This window comes from Zalophus californianus, chromosome 4 (assembly GCF_009762305.2).
Source record: "Zalophus californianus isolate mZalCal1 chromosome 4, mZalCal1.pri.v2, whole genome shotgun sequence".
In the NCBI taxonomy this organism is placed as follows: Eukaryota; Metazoa; Chordata; class Mammalia; order Carnivora; family Otariidae; genus Zalophus; species Zalophus californianus.
Window position 1 is genome coordinate 13,846,601 of NC_045598.1, and position 25,307 is coordinate 13,871,907.

The 25,307-nt window shown below is 50.0% G+C and overlaps 1 protein-coding gene across 1 annotated transcript in view; it reads right to left on the reverse strand.

The window, feature by feature from the left end:
- The window catches only part of UBR4 (ubiquitin protein ligase E3 component n-recognin 4), a 128,610-nt gene that overhangs the window by 23,651 nt on the left and 79,652 nt on the right, over positions 1–25,307 (reverse strand). Inside the window, exons 64-89 of the mRNA XM_035726986.1 lie at positions 25,125–25,274; positions 23,481–23,708; positions 22,637–22,715; positions 21,914–22,159; positions 20,944–21,112; positions 20,336–20,480; positions 19,694–19,779; positions 18,448–18,535; positions 18,005–18,198; positions 16,295–16,534; positions 15,793–15,931; positions 14,915–15,040; positions 14,706–14,834; positions 13,620–13,963; positions 11,969–12,059; positions 11,328–11,412; positions 11,047–11,174; positions 7,663–7,792; positions 7,380–7,537; positions 6,556–6,665; positions 5,790–5,931; positions 5,313–5,394; positions 4,835–5,008; positions 2,242–2,363; positions 1,890–2,087; positions 1,111–1,191 (exon numbers count right to left, since the gene is read on the reverse strand). Coding sequence (XP_035582879.1) covers positions 1,111–1,191; positions 1,890–2,087; positions 2,242–2,363; positions 4,835–5,008; positions 5,313–5,394; positions 5,790–5,931; positions 6,556–6,665; positions 7,380–7,537; positions 7,663–7,792; positions 11,047–11,174; positions 11,328–11,412; positions 11,969–12,059; positions 13,620–13,963; positions 14,706–14,834; positions 14,915–15,040; positions 15,793–15,931; positions 16,295–16,534; positions 18,005–18,198; positions 18,448–18,535; positions 19,694–19,779; positions 20,336–20,480; positions 20,944–21,112; positions 21,914–22,159; positions 22,637–22,715; positions 23,481–23,708; positions 25,125–25,274 — 3,864 coding nt within the window. The remainder of the gene's footprint in view (positions 1–1,110; positions 1,192–1,889; positions 2,088–2,241; positions 2,364–4,834; positions 5,009–5,312; positions 5,395–5,789; positions 5,932–6,555; positions 6,666–7,379; positions 7,538–7,662; positions 7,793–11,046; positions 11,175–11,327; positions 11,413–11,968; positions 12,060–13,619; positions 13,964–14,705; positions 14,835–14,914; positions 15,041–15,792; positions 15,932–16,294; positions 16,535–18,004; positions 18,199–18,447; positions 18,536–19,693; positions 19,780–20,335; positions 20,481–20,943; positions 21,113–21,913; positions 22,160–22,636; positions 22,716–23,480; positions 23,709–25,124; positions 25,275–25,307) is intronic.

Sequence of the window (25,307 nt, forward strand, 5' to 3'; positions counted from 1 at the left end):
GACTTTGCCAGAAGAACCCCTCAGTGGACTGAGTGCTAATGTGAAAGGCGGTGACCCTCAACTTTTTCCTTGCCTCGTGGTACAAAAGGGGAGCTGCCCATGGATGCTCTTTGGGTTCTGTACCACCATTTCTAAGGACAACCATACAAGCTTGGTCTTTATTTTTTGTGTGCCATTCTGTTTTGATGCTCAAGGGTCAATGACAAGATCACTGGATGGGGCAATCTTCTGTGTGGACCTCTGCCACTGACAGTACCCACTGACCAGGGTTCCCAGCATAGCGGGAGAACAGAAGGAGACAAGCAAAAATATGTGACAGACTGAAGGCCAAAACATACTAGCAGACACTACCAATTTAGTGTCTTAAACTCTCCAGAAATATGTGGGACTAAATCAGAAAAGTTTACCATGCTTCAAGGGCACACTGGCTCACCGTTCTTCAGTTACTTGTTTGACTCACTGACTAAAAATTCCCCAAAAAGGGATGCAAAGAAAAGGGAAGGAAGGGAAAGAAATGAGGAGGAAAGGAAGGAAAAGGGGAACGAGAGGAGGGAAAGAGGAGGGAGAGGGGAAGCAGAATATCTGAGACCCTTAGGAGAGGTCAAACAGTACTGAGGGGGCCAAACGACCAGAGCGCCATGTTTCTTTCACTTCCCTCTCCCCCCCCATCAAGAACAACTGCTTGTTTGCATCTCAATTCCCCAGCTAGTCACACAGGAACCATGCTTGCTCCTTGACACCACCAGTGGAAAATGTTCTAAGTGAGCAAGCCCCTAAAAGCAGAGAGCTCATCTCAGTCAAGAGGTGCCTGTGTATAAAGAGCACGAGACAGCAAGCATCCCCCATCACATGCTTCCTCTGACACTGCTTGGCCTGGCTGCAAACAGCCAGAAATGCTCATCCTCCCCTGAAGTTCTTCTACCTCTGGTCAGATGCCTCAAAAGGAGGACAAGACGACTGGCTTGCTCTACAACCACAAACAGGGAAGCCGGGCTGCGCAAGCGCGGTTACCAACTGGGTAGTGACGATTAACAACGGCTCCTCCTGGTACAAGTCCGCCTAAGTCAGAAAAGTAAAACCCCACCTCCAAGCAAGAAAACAAGCACATACCTCATTCGTGGTACACCAGACCTTCTTGTAAACCTCGGCCACAGGAAGATCCAAACTAATGATCTTATTGTTCACTAGAAGCTGAAAAGCAGATGAAATGAGGCTGTTATTGCAAATAATTATAAGGCAAGGACACTTCAAGATCAAAGGGCACTTCATAGCAGTGGTTTATAACTCATCATTTTTGCATTCTGGGCCCACTGCCTCCCCGTCTCTAAAAACTGCACGTGTGTGCACAACACACAGAATCTGGGACACAATTTCAGAGGCTACAAACACCCTTAACCCAAACCACGGACCCCATGTTAGAAACTGCTGGTGAGGACCTTCTCCTACCCTCTCAGGCTCTGCCAGAAAAACCATTTTCTCTATTTCCCCCAACAGGCTTTCCACCCCTAGATGACAAGGCCAGACCCTGGAGGTCGTCTGCCACAAGGTACCAGATACAGGGCCAGAAATCTGCACAGGGGCCACTGTGCCAGTTTTAAGGAGCTTACTTAACTTGGAATCCCTGAGAAGTCTCTGTCAGAGCAGTAAGAACAATAAACTCCTACTCCGTGACAAGCAATAGCCACTAACCATTTGCTTACCACATGCCAGGCATTGGGCAGAGCCCTTTTACAGGTAATTAACCGGTGGGAACCACTGGCCCCATTTATAGAGGAGGAAGCTGAAGCAAACCACCTGCCCAAGGTTAACTGGCTACTGAGCAGGGAGGAACCTGGATGTGACCCCAGCCCGAGTTCCTAACCATGGTGGCAACATCCTATGCTTGTTACCTCCATCCCACTGTCGTCCTCCAGGAGGGCCACCAAGTCACAGTCCTGGCAAATCTTGTTCTTTATGTCCCTCATAAGTGGCCCAATGCCTGGCTCATTGCTGCTATATGGGTTCCCGGGCATCCTGCCCTGTAAGAAGTCTTCTTGTTGTGGGTCCTTCTCCAGGGTCACAAAGAATTCAGTGACTTCATTCTCCTCCTAAAGGACAGAAAGAGGGACGCATAGGCAGGAATGGCATTAAAGACACCACAGAGGGACGGCAGAGGCCTTTCAGATTAGACCATCCTACTTTGTTCCATGGACACTGGAACACGCACACACCCTGGGAGGCACAGGAAGAAGCACCGCTTACAGGATAAATGATGCTGCAGAGCCTCTCAAAGATGAACACGGGCGTCCGGTAGTCATCCAGGTTGTAGCGCTTGGCTGTCTCAATGCACACAGCCATGAAGGCCTTGGTTTCCGATTCTGTACCTGCCAGAAATCAGTGGCCACGTCAGTTAGGAGAGAGCTTCACACACACAAACCCTGATGAGACTTTACGTGCACAACACCAACAGGTTCTTCCCTCTTGGTAAATTTGCAAATGCCCTACGTGGCAGTATCAGTATTTCAATTGGAAACTTGAAGCTGATTGATTTGATGCTCAGACCACATTCCATTTGAAAGCCCCAGCACCCAAGTCAACACAGTGCATCAATGGTTAGCTGTGTACACCTCTTGCTTCCTCTCCGAATGATCACCTCCTTAAGGAGAGGAACTATACTCAGCGCGCATCCTCTTGCGCAAAACAGGTACTCCAAAATGTCAAACAATAATCCTAATTGTATTCCAGGAGGATCAAACAGAAGTCATATATAGCTTTAAGCTTCAGTCTTAAAACGATTAAGTGGACTGCCCTCTACAAGCCAGAGAGACAATTTCAAGTCATACGAGAAGGAAGAAATATGCTTCAAAAGGGTCCAACTGTGGGGCACCTGGGTGGCTCAGTCGGTTGAGCGTCCGACTCTTGGTTTCAGTTCAGGTCATGATATCAGGGTCCTGGGATCGAGCCCCATGACAGGCTCTGGGCTCAGCGCAGAATCGGCTAGAAATTGTCTCCCTCTCCTTCTGCTCCTCCCCCTGCTCATGCTATCTAAAATAAAATAAAATCTTAGAAATAAAAAAGGGTCCACCCAAACCAGCTCAGCATGGCATGATGAAATACATCAGAAGGGCCTCCATGTCCGGCAATATGACAGGCTACACTTCCTCATCTACTCCCACTCCTCACCACTTAAAAATAATGTAAAATACTGAATAACATTTATCAGTGAACTGCCACACTAGCAGAGATGAATCAAAAACCAAAAACCAGGAGATATTCAGAACCTATGGAGGTTAGCAAAACTCTGAAGATGGTGTCTGAGCTTTGGTTTCCACAACCTGCCAGGATTTGAGAGCTAGACGCAAAGCCCCAGGTCTGCCAAGGTAGAGAATCCAGTGGGAACCCCTCCCCCACACATAAAAGTCTAATGCCCCAAAAGAGCTATACCATGTCCTAAGGGTCAACTAGAAATAACTCTCCCTTTCCCCCAAGCAAGTCACTGAAACAAAATTGTCCTCCCTTACAATCTGGCATTGAGGAGAAGGGGGAAAGATCTCCCTTGAGAGAAGGGAGCCTAACAGGCTACCCTTCACAGGGGTTTGTGGCTCAAAATTCATACTACCTAAGAGGTCTGAGAAACCTGAAGCTCAGAACTTCCTTCAAGACCACGCCATGATGGCAGTGCCCGGAGATGCTTTGCAGAAGCAGTCACAAATCCTCACTGGAGAAACCCATATTTGGCTTGGCTTCTAAAGAATTTCCACAGAGGGCACCTGGGTGGCTCAGTCAGTTAAGCATCCAACTCTTGGTTTCAGCTCAGGTCGTGATCTCAGAGCCTTGAGGTCAAACCCCATGTCGGGCTTTGGCACTCAGCAGGGAGTCTGCCTCTCTCTCTCTCTGCCCCTCCCCCTGGCTCACGCTCTCTAAAATAAAAATAAATTTTTTGAAAAAAAAAAATTCCACAGATAAACCCTTGAAACATGAGTGCTGAGCTCACAGTCTAAAATCACGAAATACAAAAAGATTTAAGGCACCAGAAGCAAGAGCTGGAATAACAAACAGCAGAATCAAATGGATAAATATTTCAAGCCTTAGAATTATCAGACACAGAAATATTTGCTATTCTTGCAAACTACAAGATAAATGGGAAGTGTGAGTGAAAAACAAGAAAAACCTATAGAGAACCACAAGGACTCAACAGTTAGACTAAAGAGCTAACACAGTGAAGAAAAAATGAACTAAATGAAAGAACTGAAGAAACCCTCCGGAGTCAGCAGAAAGAGACGATGAGATGGGCCCCGTGATGGAGTGGTAAAGAGAGACGGAGGAGAGAGTGGATTCTACAAGGATGATAGATCGGGGCAAAGGCAACTGAGGAAATGATGGCGGAGAATTTTCCAGAACCAGTGAAAGATACCAATTTGAGGACACATACTTCCTTCTGTTCTATAAGCTTAACATAAAATGTCTAAATGGGGGACGCCTGGGTGGCTCACTGGGTTAAGCATCTACCTTCGGCTCAGGTCATGATCCTGGGGTCCTGGGATCGAGCCCCGCATCGGGCTCCCTGCTCAGCGGAGAGCCTGCTTCTCCCTCTCCCTCTGCCTGCTGCTCTGCCTACTTGTGTGCGCGCTCCCCCACCCTCGTCAAATAAATAAAGTGTTAGTTAGACAGATAAATAGATAAGTAAATAAGAAAATAAATAAATAAAATGTCTAAACAGACTGAGCCCAGATCTGGAATTTTACAGCTCCAAGAACCAGAGCTTCTTGCCCTCTCTCCTCAAACGTGGAAAAACGCCTGCCACCGGCCTCCAGCAGGAACGGCACCCCCAGTCCGGGCCGCTGGGCAGCACTACCTGTGGTCATGTCCTCCAGCATCTCCAGCAGCATGTCCTGGGTCTCATCGATCAGCTTGGTCCTCTGCACCACCAGCTTTCGCAAGCACAGGTACCCATTCAGCACAGTACCTACCAAGCGACTCTTAAAGTGTCTTTTGATGGACTCCACCTCGACAAAGGAGGAAAGAAGCCCTGTGGGGACAGGAAAAAGCTGCTGCGAGGGCTCTGAATGAGAACGAAGGCAAGGAAGGTCCACATCTTCCAAAGGTTATGAGCAACTCCAACTTCTGAGCACAGAGCGGGCGCTCAAGGAAGTGAACTAGTCAACGGCGAACAGGAGCTCAAAAATGTAAGCCCACCCGAGATGGACATGCAGAGCTTACGTATGTACAGTCAACACAAGAGAGAACAGTCAACCTCCGCGCCCCAGGAACCAAGGTCAGCCAGCAAACTAGACCCAGGGTACCTAAGGGAAGGGCCCAGCGGCTACGTCTACCTGTGAGACTTTTGAGGGCGTAGCCCTGCTGCAGGTCAGTGCTCAGGGTGGCCTCCTCCAGGGCCAGCAAGCGGGCGATTTCCTACATGGGACGACAAGCAGTTAGTGACAGCACTGCTGATGAGATCGGCCCCCTCCAGCTGTGGTCCAGGAGCCCACAACATCAACCAGACGTTCTGCAGTCACCATTCTGTTCCAATGACCCCTTGAGCTGAACCTCTGCAGAACTCCTAAGAAGCCGAAGGCAGTGGCAATGACGTTAAGGGAGGGCTTAAAGACTTGGAATGGCCGAAATGCCCCCAGCAAGTTGTTACCTCCTTATGATACACAGAGCCACAAAAATCAATTTTTTTCAACAAATATTTCTTCTCCGCAAAGAAGAGTAGTACAAAATCTACATCAGGGGACTGTAATGAGAGCAGGACCGGGGAAGGGCTCTCCCAAGTTGGGGGGGGGGGGACCGGCGGTGGCAGCTACCTTGGTGATGAGGTTGCCCACATAGGGCAGGACTCCCCGAGCTGCCAGATAGACTTTCCAGTGGGCCGAAGTGATGAGCTTTTGGTAGAGAGCCAAGTACTCGGCGGCACACTCGCCAGCTATGCTCAGCTCGTCCAAGTAGCTGCCCCGAGAAAAGACAGGACACCATGAGAACGCAGCTCCAGGGGCTCCAGCAGCCCCCCTCTGTTCATGTTATCTGCTGTCTTGGGCTCCCCCTTCCTTCTGGGCACCTGAGTAAACCCCAAACTTCCCCCTTGGGGACCTCCCCACATGTGGGGACAACCCGGCACACACAACAGGAGCGTGATACAGTGATACCCATTTTGGATCAACCAGCACCGAAACGCACAGCGCTTATCTGGGCAGCGAGACTGGTTTTGAGCGGCTCATGGAGAAGGCAAGTGTACCACAGGGTTTAGTGGCTGACGGCATGGGCTTTGGAACCCCACCGCCTGGATTCGAATCCGGCCTTCAGCAGACAAGTGCCCCAGCCGCCATGAAGGTGAAATGAGATGGCGCAGGCTGAGCTGAGCGTTCCTATGCTCATCAGACCTCAACGGCCGCAAGCTGCCAGCGCCCCTGCTCTGCTACCACTCCCAACATGACCACTCACTCAGCTTCTAGACCTTTCCTCTTTCTGTGCTTTCCACGCAGCACGGAGCCCGGCTGTGCCCTCCATCACCCTGACCTCCGGACCCCCCCAGGAACATGGACAAGGCCAAGCACTGATAAGTGTGAGCAGTACCTGGTGAGGAGGTCGAGGACCTGCTGCTTGCGGCTGGGAATGGTGGCCAGAGCTTCCACGATGGTGCAGGCTGCCTGCCGCGCAGCCTGCGTCGCCGGGGTGAAAAGCACCTGTAGGACATGGGCCAGAAGTGTCGTCTCAGGTGACGGCCGGTCTTGCCAGGTCCCCAGCAGGGCACAGTCCACCACCACCCTGCCAGAAGACCTCTGGGCACCTCTCCACGGAAAGGTTAAAGGTGAAAAGCACCAGCTAATGCCATATGCGACTGTGGCTGCCCAGGAGCCCCCTATTTCATGGAAAGTTGCTCCCTCAAGCAATCTGGAGAAATCACCTATGATGACTGAGCTAGGAAAACAAGCCAGGAAGTACTTTCCTCAACACAAATTGCTGTTAACTCTATTCTGGGGACAGGTATATGCTGTTAAATGCTTATAACCTAACAGTATCTTTCTCGTCTTATATATGAATGGACCAACAGATGCCCTGAATTACCTTAATCCTTCATAAGGTTCGCTAGAATGGAGAGGGAGAAGGCAGCAACGGGTAGGGATGACAGAAGGAGAAAAGGGAGGGGTGGCACCGAGGCTTAGTTCTGGTAAGTGACCAGGGAGGAGAGTGGCAAGCCCACCAGCTTGATGAGAAAGGCACAGAAAAATCCTGTCTTGACCAGTCTACCACACTGCTGGCTGCAACCAAGCACCTCCCTTTGCTTCCTAACTAAAAGGAAGCAAAAGCAGAGCAGACACATGGGGAGGAGCAGAAACGCACGGCTTGGCATCGGGGGCTGAGGCAGCGAGGAGAGGGCCGAGGACTAGCTCACTCACTTGCCGCAACCAGTTGTTATGGCCCAGTTTGAGATCCAAGGGGGGGGTCCTCTTCCCACGACGACTCAGGAATTGCTTCCATCTCCACACGTACTTCTCAGTCAAATAGAGGTGGCGGAGCTCTGACTTGCTGGGGGACTTCCCATTACCATCTATCCCTGGCAGGCACACGGATGCAGCGAGGGGTAAGGAAAAGGAAGTGACAGAAAGGGGGGACTGTAGGGCTGTCAGAGGACAGGGGTCAGGGGGTCTGACTTCCCTAGTCCTGAAGAGACAGACACACCTCTGATAGGAAGACATTTCTTCCAGGCTTCGTAGGATGCTTTGGGGTCTCTCTTGAGCCACAGCTGAGCCTGGGCATGGATCTCATTGCAGTACGGCTTAACTGTGGTGAGGGCCTCGACGGGGACATCCTGCAGGGGAAAGCCGAACAGGGTGGGGAGCTTCAGAGCACACCTGAGCTGGGCTCCAATACAATGGCATGGATGCCCCAGAGGAACATATGCAAAAGCAAGAAGATCAGAAGGATCAACATTCATATCAGTTATGTGTGTTCCTGTTAACGCATTTTGGCCCAATTTAGTTAGAGCAACATCTCCACGCTGGGCTTACGGTCACTGCTTTGTGCAGGATAAGATGTAGCTGGCTTCCTACAGACCATCCTTCGGCCGCAAACACCAGCTCCTATACCAAGCCTGACTCAGTTTCCTAAACATCTATCTTCAAGGGGTCCCTGAGCAGTCTCCAGAATTTTAAGAGCCATTACTGAGCAGAACTAGCATGCAGAGCAGAGGGACCCACACAGCACTCTAAGCCAGGCGTTCTCAAGCCTTTTGGTCTCAGGACTCCTTTACAGTCTTAAAAAAATTACTGAGGACCCTAAACAGCTTTTGCACATGTGGTTCTATTGATATTTACCATGTTAAAAATGAAGCATGAGAAATTCTTAAAATATTTACTAATTTCATCTTAAAGAAAGAATAAATCCACTACCTATTTACCTAAACATTTATGTTTCCAAAATAAAAATCATCTAAAGGAGCAGCAGTACTTTATGTTTTTGAAAATTTGCTTAATGACTGCCTTAAATGAGACAGCTAGACTCCCCAACCTGCTTCCGTGTTCAAACTACCGGGAGATGTTGTTTGGGTTAAAGTACATAAAAAACACAGATACATAATTGGAAAAGAGAAGAATGTTTTAATGGTCTTCTCGTTTAGGGGCGCCTGGATGGCTCAGTCATTAAGCGTCTGCCTTCGGCTCAGGTCATGATCCCAGGGTCCTGGGATCGAGCCCCACATTGGGCTCCCTGCTCAGTGGGGAGGCTGCTTCTCCCTCTCCCACTCCCGCTTGTGTTCCCTCTCACTGTGTCTCTCCCTGTAAAATAAATAAATAAAATCTTTAAAAAAAAATAGTCTTCTCATTTAATTGTGGGTTTCTTTCTTTGATACTACTGTCAGCACGTTACAGGTTCTTAAAGATTGGCTGTTACATGGAGGCTGAAATCAACGGATAAACTTTTCAGAGTCCGTTAAACACTGAAACTCATCTTTTACCCATCCGTGATTCTTTAGCATGTGCTGGTCATTCCACAAATACTGGCTCACTGAATGATGTCAATTCCTCTGGATGTGACAGGCCCACTTCATTCGTTTTTCAAGAAAGCGTCTGCCAAACACCCGATTCTGAATAACCACAACTGGCCCGGCGCACATTTTCCCAAGCATACAGGGGCTCCGTAAGAAAAGCAGCTGGCTCAGCCTGCATCTGAAACAATCACCCATGTGCTTCTCAAGACGAGCACCGCACTTCCGTGTGCAGCAGGAGCACGCTGTGTTCTTCCACACTGTCACACTGAGTATTCAAAACATGAGCACCCCAGAGTGAAAATTTACTAATATTCACTTGTGCTGCTTCCTCAAGGATGCCCTTGAGACAAAGGACACAGCAGTGGGGAACCCGGCTAAGGGTCGCTGGGAGCCGCTACCTTTCCCACTGGGGCCCCGGTGACCTCACCCACCGGTGACTGTGTGCCATCAGGACCAACGGCGCCAGACTGCTAGGGGCAAACAGGGTCGTAGGAGGATTATGAACCAGACGTCAACCTCACAGATTCCCCAATAGTCTGGGGAACACCCAGGCACCTGGGAGCCCAAATTTTGAGAACTGCTGCTTTCTCTAGGCTAAAACTAAGCACGGCGCAAACATCGACACTGGGCTCCAGTGCTCAGAGGGTAAGCAACTCTGCAAATCTGTTGCCTCACTCAGGAAAAAGTGATGGTTAGGTGCAGATGGGGTTCCTCTTCAACCAAGGGCTTTTAGCTGAGAACGAGTTCTACAGGGAAATAAACCTCATCAAAGGGAAGGAAGATGGGTTCCCTCAGCCCTGCCTTTTCTAAGGACTATCTAGGAAGACGGGAGTCAAGGAAAATGTAGTCAATTCTTCAGGATCCAGCTTCCTCCCTAGTGCTCACCACTCAGAAAGCGGCCTTCCTACACTTATGAAGACTGTTTCTACTGAAGGACTCCATCAGGAAATAGAGCAGGGGTCAAATGGCCCAAGGACCGCAGAGAAGTAAGGGACAGAGAGCCTCAGGCATGGCCGAGAGGAAGAATTATGGCCGGGGTTTTCCACAAGCCAGTACAAGCAGATCAACCTGGGGCTCAGCTATGGTTATTTTAGAATAAAAACTTGGCTTTCCTCCTTCACTTAATGATTCACTGAGTGGCTATCATCTGCTAGATATTACACTCCGCCCTGGACGTTAAAAATATTTCTAAACTGGGGCGCCTGGGTGGCTGTCGTTAAGCGTCTGCCTTCAGCTCAGGTCATGATCCCAGAGTCCTGGGATCGAGCCCCGCATCGGGCTCCCTGCTCAGCGGGAAGCCTGCTTCTCCCTCTTCCTCTGCCTGCCACCACTCTGCCTACTTGTGCTCTCTGTCAGATAAATAAAACTAAAAAAAAAAATTTCTAAACTGACGTCCCTGCATTCAAGGAGCTCAAAGGCAGCCTAGCAGAGAACTGGCTCTTTTAAGCAGCAGCTCACAGAAAAGGCAGATCCTATGCAGAGAAGACTGCACGCAGCCACAGCCAACCTTTTTTACGGACTAACATGAGCCAAGGTTTGGTGCACATGATCCGCATCAACTACTGATTCTTCACAACACTTCCACGTGTTGTGTTCTCATTTCAGAGACGGGTAAACTGAGGAGCCTGAGTTAAGAACTTGCCCAAAGTCACAAGGAAAAGAGCTGGGATGTGAAATCAGGAAATCAAGAAGTCCGCTTCAGAGCCTAGGAACTTCACCACTCGCAATGCTGCGTAGGCAACAGCACAGGAACAGCAAAGAACACCGTGCTTTCTGGGAGCCTGGGAGCCTGTAAGTCCTGCAATGCGACTGGACAGACAGCCCTCTAGTAAAACACCTTGTTCGAGGCTCTTGTGTCTTCACGTCTATTTTACTCCTGACTTTCCTCTGAGAAACCTTCCTTCTCAAAAATCCCAACTCCTGTCTACTGAACTATGGCAAAGAAAGCACTGGTGCCCTACCACGGGCAGGCTGAGTGCAGGGTAAGGCAGAGCCCTTTACGAGGCAGAATACTGTGCTGGCCAGGGCAGGAGGGGGCTGCCGCCCTGCCCTGCCCTGCGTGACCCCCCGCCCAGTACCTTGTTCTTCTTGCTGGTTGGAGCAGGTGGTTTAATCAGCTTCTGCAAGATCCGCAGGCACATGAGGGTAATGTTCTCCACAACCACAGGAGTCTTAATGTTCACAGCCATGAGGAAAAGGCTGAGAGCTAGGACAGGAAGGACAGGCCAAGATGCAGTCAGAGTGACAGCAAGGCTGTCCATGGCGACCGCCGCGCCCCGCCACCTCTGTGGCTAGGACAGCACCCAAAGCCCCCATCCGCTCTCTTTAGAGCCCCTAACCAGATGTGGCCTGAGCTCACCACAGCGTAACCGGAGTTCCCAGCAGCTGTCCTCCTTCGAGATGGAATCTGTCAGCAACAGCATTTCATACTGAAGGCTGCTTGCCTAGAAGGCCAACGGGAGGAGATATGAGAAGAGGAGGGTCTGCAGGTGAGACCCAGGACTGGGGCTTACGTCCAAGCTCTGCTCAGGGGACTCAGATCAAAGATGTCTGGTACCCAGTGGCACCATCAGAAAGAGAAAGGAGTTGGGCGCCTGGGTGGCTGTCAGTTAATTGTCTGCCTTTGGCTCAGGTCATGATCTCAGGGTCCTGGGATCAAGTCCCACATCAGGCTCCCTGCTCAGTGGGGAGTCTGCTTCTCCCTCTACCCACCCTCCCCTGCTTGTGATCTCCCTCTCTCTCTCTCACTCTCAAATAAAAAAATCTTAAAAGAAACAAAGAGAAAGGAGGAGTGGAGACCCCTGTCCCCCATCTGGCCAACCACCCATTTCTCTTCTCCCCCTGAGGCTGGCTCTGATCTGGGGCAGTCATTTTGGGTGAGAACTCTGCAGACTGCTGCTCCTTCCCTCCCCAGCCACCCCAGGGAGACTGGTGGAAAGAAAGCGAGGGAATGCAGAAAGAGAAAGAGGAAGGCATCAAAAGGGCAGTTGTCTTGCTCACTAGATCAGGATTGGCCCAGTGGCCCTTCAAGGCAGTGGAGACTTTGCCAATAATCAAGTCATTCATTTGCTGGGTGGCTTCTGGATTGTCTCTGGAGAAGCAAAGAAATAGAGTCCTGTTATCTACTACTGGCCGTGTCCCTCCTTCCCACCTGAAGGAGCACAGAGAAAAGGCACTCAATGCCCAGGGCCACCTGGCCTCCCCAGGGGCCTGACCACAAGACCTGAGTCTGTAACAGAGTGCCCATCGCAGCCGCCTTTCCCGCAGTGGTCACCGAGGGGAGAGCAGCACCAGCATCCAGGAGATCCCCTCCCCGTGCACAGCCCAGGCCACAGAGCCTCCCAGCACTGCCCGGTACACCGAATCCTCCAACCTCCGAATCCGACATCCCCCAGCCAGGATGGGTCACGACACTTTTCCTTGTCTTCTCCATCTGCCTCTAATTTCCCTCCCATGAGGTACCCACATTTCCTACCGACGGCCCACTGTAATAACATCTACATTAGTGATGACGACATCAACTGTACCAGGTCACTTTCTTGCATCCTACCCCAATTCTGAATAAAATCCCAAGTCCTTACAATGGCCTAGATCGCCTGGGATCTGGTCCCCAGGGACCCCTGGTTCTCCTGCCCGTTTCCCATGCGGCCTCCTTCACTCCACTTACACAGGCCTCTGGAGCTCCCGCTCAGTCCCTGGCACAGCCCGGCCTCTCACTCTCGCACATGACGTGTCCTATGCGTGCAGCCACAGCTGAGACATCTGCATGGCTTGTCTCCTTTCTGCAAACACGCCTCCTCAAGCATCACCCCTCAGAGGTCTTCCCTGACCATCTCCCAGCAGTAATCCCTGCCGCAGTCAGGGAGCCACCCCAGCTGTCCCTCTCTTCACAGTCCACTCCTGACAGACACCAGACTGTGCAAGTAAGCTTCTGCAGGTCTCCCCACCTGGACTGTAGGCTCCAGGAAGCAGAGACTCTGCTCCATTTACTACTGCACACTCAGAGTCCAGAACAGTGCCTGGCATTCAGCAGACGCTCAAAAAACACCCGCTGAGTGAGCGAGTAAGTAATACAGCAAGAAATGGTTACCAATCACCTAATGTGTTCTGGAACTTATGCCACACTCAATAAATCCAGCTCTGGCGACCGCATCAGCACATACTAAGTAGTCAACAAATACAAGTTATTGCCCACAGGAATTATTCCATCCCACCCTCGTCATAAGCCTTTAAGGCATTTACTATTATCAGTATTTTTCAGAGAAGGAAAACCTCAGCTCAGAAAAGTCAGCTAAGCTGTCCAAGGCACAGAACATCAGACACCGAGCCTAAGCTTCATCTTCCATGTGAGTCTGGAGTCCAAGTGCCCAGTCACTTCCTTCTCCTCTCTCACCAGAACCCAGAGACTGTTGAGGACAAAGTACAAGCCAAATATTCTATTTACAAGGAAACCTGGTCTCAAATGTTCACGGAGTTCACTCACCCAGACCCTGGGCATCTCTCCCTATTCCTCCCTCGTACTAAGTTAGCTGGCCTGTCTGGCAGCGACAAACACCACGCTTTGCACCCCTAAGCTCCTAGCATCGCTGTCACCACCAACCCCCGAGGTAGCAGGAGTTACTGGGCCCACAATCCCAATGCAGGCTCTGACCGAGTAAGCAGGCACATGAGCTGGCGGACCTCCTCCCGCATGGCTGCAGAGCCTCGGCGAAGATTGTAATCAAAGAGCTCCCGGATGAGGCCCTGGGAGACGAGGATGTGCCTCAGGGCCGGATTGGTGGCCAGGGCCCGGAGCAGTGTGATACAGTGTTCTGTGACGGCTGAGGCACAGCCATAGCACTTAGTAGAGGACGTGTGGCCACAGCCCAGGACGGATAAGGCGCGGTACTGGCTGGCGGTGAAGGTGGGCTGCACAGAGGTTCGGGATGATTTGGTGGCTGCTTCCCTCTGCTGCAGGTCATATTCCAACAACTCTTTGCGTGAAGCAAAGACTTTCTAAGGGAAAAAAAAAAAGATAAAAGAAAAACAAATTAGCAGTTAAAAGAAGGGAAAAGAAAAAGTTAACTGGAAATCAGCTTTGGTCTGAAGAACTACTTTACATGCATTATTATATTACAGAGCAGAAAACTGAGACGTAGCAGAGCTGGCTTGCCCAAGGCAAGTGGCAGAGGCAGAACTCAGCCCCTGATCACAGGCACATGTCCTGAACTCCCATGTAATGCTGTCTCATAAAGAACAAACACGAAGATCAGAGGAAAGGCAATTCTGGCGGCAAGGACCTGGGCTTGTCTTCGGCCAGCCTCCTGTCCCAAGGAGATTAGGTCGGTAGCACTGCATTGGCCACCCGGCCCACCCTGGTTGACCGGCATTGGCGTGCCCTGCCCTTCCAGCCTACAAACACGGCATATCAGAAAGAGAGGCACCAGAACCCTGACACCCGGTTTTTAAAACTAGCAACCCCTCTACTAAAAGATGGGTTGTGAACGGGCCAAGGAAAACAGATCTAAAATAATCTGTTACCCTCAGTCTTCCGGAACAAATTCAGGTCTCTGCCAAGCACCAGAAACTAGATTGTGAGAGAAGTTATATGGTGCAACCACCTAGACCCTGCCTTTTCAGCCAATCGGACAAGGGAAACCCAAGACTCCCAACTGCTGGAGGGGGGCAACAGGACTGCTCTGAAAACAGCATGGGAAACGTGTGACAGAACACTCTAGAGTGGCTCCCATTTCTCTACCTGGATGATTTTGGAGAGCTCATCGAAAGAGTTCTTGCAATCCCCACAGTACTCCTGAGCCAGCTGCAGGATGTACCGATTCACGCTGGCTGAAGTGGAGCTAATGCTCCCGGATGTCCCCGAGTCATCCTGCAACCCAAGAAGCATGCTGTGAGTCTCCTGCTTCTGACCCAGAGCCCTCTCCACATGCCCCTCTAGCCTGGGGTTACCTGTGGCTTTTCGGGGGCTGCCTCGTTCACTTTGCAGAGCAGGTTCTCCAGCTGTGGCCGGTGTCCCATGAGCTGGTGATACACTCGGTCAGCTTTGTCCAGAAGCGTATTGATGTTGGAAACAGCCTGGCAGGAAAAGACAGGGGTGTGTGTGAAGGCTTTTCCTTGAGTGATCCCAATAGCTAACCATTTCCTGAAACACTTCCTACAGGTCAGATGCTGTGTTTCATACATTCATTATCTATTCCCCACAATAATCCAAGGTGTTGGTGTGTTATTTGTAACAACATACAATATACTATATAACACAGCATATACATAAGTATGCAATGCTGAGAGTAATTAATCATTGACACTAGGTCACACAGCACTGAAAGGCACAGCTGGAACTGAACTTTTGTCCCTTCTGACTCCACAACTAAATACTGTCCTGCTTCCCATGCTGCTTCTAGAAGCAATCCCAAAAGCTCCCCACTCTGACTGTCACCTAATCCCCAGTCCCACCACACCATGCAGACTGAGAACCAGCCCCTGGATAAGCGAACACTGAGGAAAGGCCAACAGCTGTTAATACGACATCTGTGGAACAAATGCAAGGCACTCATCTGACTTCTTTCAGCCATCCCAAATCTAAAGTCATTTGTCCCTGGAGACATTCTAGTTCATTGCCAACCAACACTTCTCTGAAGTCCTATGTAAATCACATGTTCCAATATATCCTACACCATTATTTGCTCCCACCCGAAAGCTGTGCCCTGAAGAGAGTGCTGAGATGAAGACTCAGAACAGATGGAAAAGCATACTGCCCTCCACCAGCCCTGCTGCCCAAAGCTCAGAGCAAAACCACTGCCCTGAGTCTAGGACGGATCCAGCCTCACCTTCTTCCGGTCTTCTTCATTCTCAATGGGATCCACTGCACAGCAAGGCTTGGCATAGAGCATAAAGTCGAAGCGAGCGTATTTACAGAAACCACAGGCATTGCAGAGGAAGGGATCCTTTTCATCGTAGTTGATGGACCTGAAGAACCAAAGCGTTTGGGTCAGGGGGACAGAAGAAGTTGGGGCGGGGGAGGGTGACTGAGTGCCACACGCACTGTCTAGAACTGTATCGGGATGACAAGAGGCAAGGGTGACTTATACAACCAGGTAACAAGAAAGGAAAACCTGGCACTAAACCGAAGGACCCCCCACTCCCATATTACCACGGGACAGGCACGTGTGCCATTCTTCCCGTCCCCACCTTCCAGCCTGGGACTCCACAGACCTATAACCCTCCAATTATGCTGAGGGCAGCAGACACTGAAACTGCCCACACTGAGACTCTTGCAGGGGATACAAGGGACGTACATGGCCCTGGCCAGGGCGCCACTCCCTCCCTCACCTGCACTTGTGACACTGGTAGACGTTCTCTCCGCAATTGCCGCAGACCCCTGGGTTGGCGGGGACGGAGGCGCTGCAGCGCGGGCATTGCAGGGTCTCTGTGGAGGCCTGGTAATTCTCATAGAAGTCCGCAAACTCAATCATCAGGTTGGAGGCCACAATGGGCAAGGGCAGGTCGATCTTCACCTCTGTCTGCCCGGGGGTCAGCTGAACCTTCTTGGCCTTGTGCCAGCGGGCCGGCCTAGAAGAGACAGTGGTCGCTAGAGGGGCGGAGGGCCTGAAGGCCACTCATGTACCCCTCGGTAAGGGCGGTCTGAGGAGACGAAGAGCAAGACTGTCCCCCCCGTGCGTTCTCCTAAGGCAGTGAAGTGGTTCCTCTAACAGGAGATGTGGCAAGTAATAGCAACCTAATTCAAAAAATATTCTCTATAAAAAAGGATTTAACACACAAGTGCTTTAAGATGTTAGATAATTTTCCAGATTCTAGAAAAACAATGAAGTACATATCAAGGGAAGACATTACTCCAAAAGTATGCCACCCTGAAGCCTATAATCCTAAGAGGTGCCGTGTACCACGTGCCAAGTAGAAAGAGAAAAAGAAAAGGCACGTAATAATTTAGAATAATTATGTTAATTACAGATAATATTTATTGGGCACTCACTATGTGCTAGGCTCTGTTCTCAGCACTTTACATACACTACACTCATCCTAATCCTTAAAAAAAAACCACCCTGAGAGTGGGCTCATCTCCACTTTATAGTTAAAGAAACCAAGGCTGTAGATCTTCTCCCATGTCAAGAGACAGTAGTAGAGCTGGGGTGTGAACCCATGGTGTTGCAGCAGAGTCGGAGAGTTGCACCAGCTGCTGCACTGAGTCTACACAACAGAAAATCCTCCTCCTCCAGAAGGGAGTGGGTTATTCCAATGAGTAGCTTCCACTTGCAGATCACCAATGTGAACTGTTCCTCAAAGGAAGAAAACTTCCTGCAGACAGAGCTCTGTGTGCTGATGTGGTAAACTCTAGCTGTATTCTGCCCCTTGGAATAATACCAATACTTCTGCTCCGTGCAGAACAGCATCTTACTATTCAAGCAGCACCTCCCCACGTCCTCTGCCCAACAGCAATGCCTGAGATTTCAACAAGAGTGCAGTCTCTGGAAGTCAACCCTTTACCCCACGCCAATGCCTTCTCTGGCCCACATACGACGTGCCTCCATTCAGACACTGGGATACACGAGCTAGAAAGATCCAACACTAGCAGACATAGAGGGAAGGTGCCATGTAGAAATGGAAGGACCATGTGCCAGAGAAGCTTCTTGATACTGCTGGCTCTGTGAGCAAACAGCATCTTAACCCAAGAAATGACAACTTCTTCCCAACACAGGTGTTATGGAAAACTAGAGTGCCCTAATAAACATGGGTAGGAGGAGAAGCCTGAAGTCCCCTAACTCAGCTTCCCCTCCCAAGGCAGGCTGTTGAATTGCTTCCTTAGACCCCCATGGGCTCCACCGGACAGGATTTTAAAAGAACCTTTAAAGTCAACACCCTTAGGAACCGTGTTTCACTTTTGTCCCCAGTGTTGACTCCAGTGGGTAAGAGGACATACCAGGCCTCTAGGGACGTGCTGCTTCACCCGATTCCAGCCATCAAAGCCAACAACTGGTGTTAAGCACAACAAGCTGCCCCTCCCCAAGTATGAAGGGCCCATACTTGTTTTTCAATTCCACGATGGCCTGCACGGTTCGGTTGTTGTAATAGAGGTTGATGGTCCGCACCATCTTTGTCCGTTTCAGGTCTCCAATTTTCACCGTCACTTTGCTGATGGTGTGGCTGCCGATGAGCTTCACAACCTGCTGTGTGGTGGTGTACCGCGTGTCCACTTTAATGGAAGACAGCTTGATATACTAAACACGGGAGTACACAAAACACTATCAGTTCAAGGTCACTGGCTCATCCTACCTTCTTCAAAACTGATCACTGTAACTCACTCTTCATCTATGGATGAAGTTTCTATTTAAGGCAGTTAAGTGTGGCAAGTAAGCATTCATACCACTGATGACCGAACACCTAGGTGGCCACACTCAATCTCTGGAAACAAGAAACCCACTGGCCCTGCAAGCCTCACGATCACCCATGTTAAAGATGGCACTTACACAAAACGGCACCTCTGGATTATTACACACCAGGCAGGGGTCGCTCTCCAGGTAATAGCCATCAAATTCCACTAAGCCAGACAAGGTGCTAAGGAAGAAACCAGTATCAGCATTAGGAAATCTTCATCTTAGAGAGCAACCGAGCTTCACGAAGAAGCCACGAATGAGCCATGGCTCAATATTCCCTAAATCGAGCCCCACCCTAGTTAAGAACACAAGGGAAAAGTGAGAAATCCCAACAGGGCTTCAGGCGCCTGGCTGGCTCAGTTAGTTAAGCGACTGCCTTCGGCTCAGGTCATGATCCTGGAGTTCCGGGATCGAGTCCCACATCGGGCTTCCTGCTCAGCAGGGAGTCTGCTTCTCCCTCTGACCCTCTTCCCTCTCGTGCTCTCATTCTCTCTCTCTCTCTCTCTCTCAAATAAATAAAATCTTTAAAAAATAAAATAAAAAAAAAAAAAAGAAATCCCAACAGGGCTTAGAAGTCACAGGACGGGAATTTCAACCAATCGACCCTAGATGTTTCCTATTTCTGAGCTGTTCTGAGGTCAGAGAAATCCCTAAAAACTGACAATATAAAATCTGACTCCAAGAAAAGTCACAATTTATTAAGTCATTGAATTGTATATTTAAAATAGGTGAATTCTGTGTATATAAACTATACCTCAATGAACTTTAAAGGAAAAAGAAAAGAACAGTCACTATTAAACCAGGGAAATAACAACTGCTTGCTTAACTAATACCCTCTTTCAAAAGTTTTTTTTTTTTTTTATTATCGCCATTTTCCGTAAACTTACCTTAACCTGATTTAGACTTAAGACACTTGAAAATTATAGACATTCTCGGGCGCCTGGGTGGCTGAGTTGGTTAATCGACTGCCTTCGGCTCAGGTCATGATCCTGGAGTCCCGGGATCGAGTCCCGCATCGGGCTCCCTGCTCAGCAGGGAGTCCGCTTCTCCCTCTGACCCTCCCCCCTCTCATGTGCTCGTTCTCTCTGTCTCTCAAATAAATAAAATCTTAAAAAAAAAAAGAAAATTATAGACATTCTCAAATGACTGCTTACCAAAACCTAATTCAGCAGCTATATTTTGAGTACCCTGTGTATGAAAGGCCCCAGCCATGAGGGAGGGATTCAAAGACCAACTAGACAGAGGTGTATCGATTCTTATGTAAGAGCCAACCCATGTGCAGATAGCAACCGGGACTGTTGACGGAGCTTCAAACAGGGAAAAAGCAGAACAAGCTCACTTGTAAATGTTAGAGTTGGGATGGTTGGTAAGAATATGGTTTTGGGTACGCAGAATCTCCACAGCCTTCTGTGAATATTCCTTCAACTGAAACAGAAGCCAATAAAAGACCACAGTTAAAGCCCAAGGGCAAGTCTTACTGGACTGCTATCCGACACTAACTGCTGTCTAGCTGATACTGCCCAAGAAGCACCAGAGTTCTCAGCCCCCACACAGTCACACAAAGCTGGGCCTAACTCCTACAGGTTTCCACAATCTTTGTGACAACCATCTTTTCAGACCCTGTGGATGAAGAGAATTTTTATTCCCATGGAGAAGTCGTGAAATGGTTAACCAATTGCAGAGACACTTTTGGGGATGTCGTCAGGGCTGCCCGGAAAACAGGGGGACATCTTCTTTCCTAAAGCAACTTTAATGGGTTGCACTGTCCTCCCCACCTGATCTGCTCGCTAAGGCAAATTCAGCCTATACTTATTTGCTAGTATATGTTACCTGTGTGGTACACATGTTGGCTGTGCTCAACATACATCCAAAGAGATTTCACATGTGCACCACCTATGCAGGTCGGTCATGTTCTTAACTCAAAAGAGAAAAAAGGTCAAATACGGCAAGTTAGCCCCTCTGACCATATATCGACTGTTACCTTCTTCTCCGTTTGTGGGGTTTTCAAGGAGAAATATCCTAGTAGGTCCACAAACTGGGCAGCCTTACGACCGTAGGCTGGGAGTTCTGGCCATATGGACCACATCAGATCTAGCAAGAGTTCCTGTTGAGATTTGCTAGAGTTTCTGTAGATAAAGGATAGTTCACGTTACCAAGCAGCAGAAAGCCCTCAGGTCCCTTTTATTTATCCACAAGGCCCAAGTACTGCTTCTACAGGTATGTCTATCTCCTGAAAACTAGGGGTTAAGTTAAAATCATTTTGCACTCTTTTGACAGTAGATCCTAACAGGTATAGCTCAGTCCTTTGCTATCTTCAGAAGGTGGCCTGAAGAGTCAAGCCCGGTCACTTCACAAACTTCTAAACACAGCCCTCTCAGGCGAAAAGCGATCATCTCTTGCTTAAGACGTCAGTTTAATGGCTAAAAGCAGATAACCAGATGAAGACATCTGTAATAGTCAAGAGGATCCAGGCTGATGTAAATACTGACACTGTGACCGTGAGTATGCAACACAAAGCAAGACAGAACTACATCAACCACTCGTCTCCTGGACCCATGCAGACTGTCAAAACGTAGCCCAGGACCCTACCTGTAGATATGCAGGGTCAGACAGTGGGCCTGCCAGCGCACCGAGGAAGAATTGGACTCTAACAGGAAGCAACGCAGGAACTGAACCAAGGTCTCCTTATCTGCAAATTTGTTCAGCTGGTTCACCAGAGCTGTGCACAGCTGGTCCTCCTGGCTGCCTGAGCTCTCCCCTGCAAGATCAGGGAAGAATTGAGGACTAGAGAGCAGGAAGCGTGCAACAGAGTCTCAGAGCCAGTGCTCCCAGATGAAGAGGGAGAGAATTCTGTCCACTTCTAAAAGTTTCTTCAAAGAAATGGTTCTAATTTGAAAACAACTTTCACTGGTTTATTGGAGAACAAAAGCCAGCCCCGTATGAGACACGTGATAATCATGCTACAAAAAAAGCACAGGATAAAGTGCCAACACAGGCTGACAGTGAGCACACACAGCTACCCTGGAGGAGGCATTTCCTTTCAGAGGTTTGCTACCCGAAACAGCTAGCTGAATGATTAACCGGGAGAAGGTAAACCACCTCCACTACTCTTCACCCCTATCACCCGACCCAGGCCTCCAAGGACCATGAAAAGCAATGAAGCAGGAAGGCTTTTGCCTTTCCAATAGTAAGGAGTCAGCTAAAACAGCTTCCGTATGTAGAGCATTTAACAGTTTACAAGCGTCATTTGATGCTGACAACCTCTCTACACGGCAAGTGTCATTTATTACATGGCAAGCGTCATTTATTATCTCACAGAAAAACAAATTTGGCTTACTAAAACTGTTGAGTGCACTTTGACCTTTTCCTTGGTATGGAAAGCCCACATATTCAAGGTGTAACCGACAATGAAACCAAAACTGGACACTGGAGAGCATCGGAGTTGTAGGTCCTAGTAAATCGGAGTAAAAGCCCTTTCCAAAGAGCAGCATAAGCCACGTGATCCAAGAGAAATCAGGACACCTCGCCCTGGTCACCAAGACAAGAGAGTGACACTTACCCTCTTTCTCCTTTTCCTTTTCTTCTTTCTTGCTCTTCTTCGTGGACGACTTGGACTGCGTCGTGGCCTGTCCAGAGCCGGCCGCCACAGGCGCTGTGGACGAGGGGGCACTCGAGGAGCCAGCCGAAGCCGCCAGGGCGGCAAGGACTTTGCTGCCGCACAGGGCACAGGACAGCAGCTGCAGCAACACTGGGGACACCCCCTCATCCACCAGGAAGCTGACTTGGAGGAGGAAGTACAGGACGGCTGCAGGCAGAGGAGACGGGGGTGCAGCTCAGAGACAAATGCACTGGACAGACGCGTCGCAGGAGCCATGTCTGCACACGGCCAGGACTGTCCCCTCCCCACCAGCTTGCATTCCCAGTCCTCTCTGCCAGATGCTGCCCAGAACTCCCGTCCTCTGCAGAACTGACCTGGTAAACACCCCAACAGCTACCTAAAGATCGGCTCCCAGCCCCCACTTCAATTAGGATGATTCCACAGGCTCTTGTCTTTAGACTCCTACTCTGTGCCCCCGAGCACCCCACATTTTATCTATGACCCTTATGGCTCTGACGGTTTGACTTGTCTTCTTTGCTAGACAAGAGTTCTGTCTAGGTGCCTTGCTCAGAGCCTCATCTCTGGCATCCAGTTCAGCATTTGGCACAGGGCAGGCCTCAATAAACAGCTCGCAAAGAGATGAATGAATGAACAACAGCCACCGGAAGTCGCTGCACTGCTTACAGTCATCTTTGATGCAGAATTTCTGCCAGTTGATGGTTCGCTGGGCAGCAATCTCGGCACAAGCCTTCAGGTGCTCCATCTGAAATGGAATCCAATCGCCAGAACTGAGTAAGGCCACCAAGCAGCCCGCACCTACCACCCTGCAACCTGGAGTGGTCTGTACGAGGCTGCTGACCCAGTGACCCGGTGAACCTGGGACCAAGGCCCACACACTGCAGCTCTTACTGAGCCTCCTCCACTCAGCTCCCACCACACAAATGCCCGTCGTTGGCAGGGGCCCTTCACACCACTCAGTAATACAGCAGGAAAGCTAGGGCATGACGAAAAACTGCAACCCAGTTTACACTCTTTTCTTCCTCCCTTCCCAGTTCACTTTTTTCTTGTGAAAACATGACCGTAAGGACACTAGTTTATAGGACTGTATAATATTGAAAAAGTTCTCGTCTAGAGGCTCCCATGCAATATATTGTTTGCTTCCCCGAAGTCCGAACAATTTATCTTCAGACACATCATTTCTTTAGTATTCAAGGACAAAAACCAGAGGCTGGCAAATTCCAGGTTGATCCTGTCCATATGAGCAACAACACAGGCAAGAAGCCAAGGCACTCCTCCCCACAATGGAGGAGCCACTACCAGATGGGAGTGGGAATGGTCAGGGGGAAATCGCAGATCCTGAAGCCAACTCCACTTCATACAGAGCATTATGGATCCACCCTGAGCTCAACTGTGGCCAGGACGTTCTCTGAATATGTAAAAGCCCCGTACTCCTCCATCCTATTGCCTACCTGGCTGAGCCTCATCACATGCCCTCTCCCTGCCCCACCGTCCCCCTCGCCCCTCGTACCAGGCTGATGAGTGTGTCATACTGCAAGGCAGAGCCTGAGCTGGCTGTAACCACACTTGCCCGGAGGAATATCCCCTGTTCCTCCAGCAGCTTCTTGATCCCACGCACGTGGGAGTCCAGGGTGTGCAAGTCCCGGAGCTGGCGGTACTTCTCCTTTGACCCACAGATGAAGAGCAGAAGTTTGCGGACTTGACGGCGCACAAACGGAGTTTGCTGGATCATCAGGTACTTGAGAGGAAAGGCAACACCAAGAGTCAATGACTCAGGACCTGTGCCAGCAGCGGCTCCCCAGGTGTCATGAACTGTTACTAAAATGGGTAAGAAACACACACCAAGCAACCTCCTCACGGCCAAGCTAGACTCCGGTGAATTCAGTACTCATTAAGGAGCCAGCAGAAAGCAAGCTGTCAAAGAGGGGAAAACAGCAGTATTCCCACTCCCCTCCCGGGAGTCCTTGGGAATCTACAGGGAAGCTGAACTCCACTCCAGCCCACCCAAAATGAAATGGTCCAGAAAACAGATTCAGAATCTTTCAAGTCAAAGAGGTGGGGAAGAGGCTGGGCTGTTCATCTATACAACCCGAAATGGTCATTTGGGGTTTGCTAACAGGTCATTCTTCCCAGAGTTAATCTCAAGCTTGCTGTGACGGCATGACGGCAGCTAGTCGTAAGCTACCGCCCCTCGGCTGCCTCCTAACCCATCCCACCGCACGCTGCACTGCAATGGCTGGCCCACAAGTGTGCGAACTACACTGTCTGCCGCCAGGGCCTGCCAACAGGGAACAAAAAGGGACACCAGAGGGCGCGAGGAAAAAACCCTGGCTCCTTCCTGTCTGCTCTCCTGGCAGCAGCCCTTCGCTCCGGCAGCCTCCATCAGCTCTTCAGTGTTCGTTCAAGGACAAATCAGTACGGCTGGTTCTAACCATCAGCTTCTTTCCACGCTTCCAGAATCAAGCGCATCACACCCCCTCAGAGCTCCTGGGGTACCAGAGGACTCAGGCCGACTCCTCTTCAGACACAGGGCTGCCGGCGGCTGCTGCCCGCACCTGCCGTCTCTGTTTCAACACTCCCTGTGTTTTTCTCTTTGGTTCTTCAATGGCCCTCCAAACAATTCCCTATATTAAAATCTCTCTGTAATTGAACTAGTATGTTTTCTGTTTTCCAGATGGAGTCCAAAGTATTAAACTCGTCCCTTACTGTCATATGCTAAAAGAGTCAAACATACAGAATCAGAAACTAAAGCCATGGCCTGTTGTGACATCCATCTTCCATGGCTTCACCACACAGTACACCTGGGGCAAGGCCCACCAGCGTGAGTGGCACTGCTGGGGGAAACGCTCCCTGAGGATGAGGACAGAAGGGGGCCACAGAGGCCGTCAGAGCCAGGGTGCCTGGGTGGCTCAGTCGGTTAAGCGCCTGCCTTCTGCTCAGGTCGTGATCCCGGGGTCCTGGCATCAAGCCCCGAGTCGGGCTCCCTGCTCAGTGGGAAGCCTGCTTCTCCGTCTCCCTCCCCCCCACCTCATACTTGAGCGCACATGCACGCTCTCTCTCTAATAAATAAAATCTTTTAAAGAATAGGAAAAAAGTCCATCACAGCCGAGGTGTCCTCTCCTCGAATGGCACATGGCCTGCGGCCTTTGCTTACCTCCGAGAGAAAGTAAAACCACGAATGATCAAAGACAGGAGGTGGGATTCGAGAGTTGGTGTCGGCAATCTTCTTGATTTGGTAAGGAAGCCTCAAGACCATCTCCGTCAGAAGCTGAGTATAGGCCTCAAACACATCAGCAGCATGACCCTGGGGGAATAACATCTGTGTGAGGACCTGTGA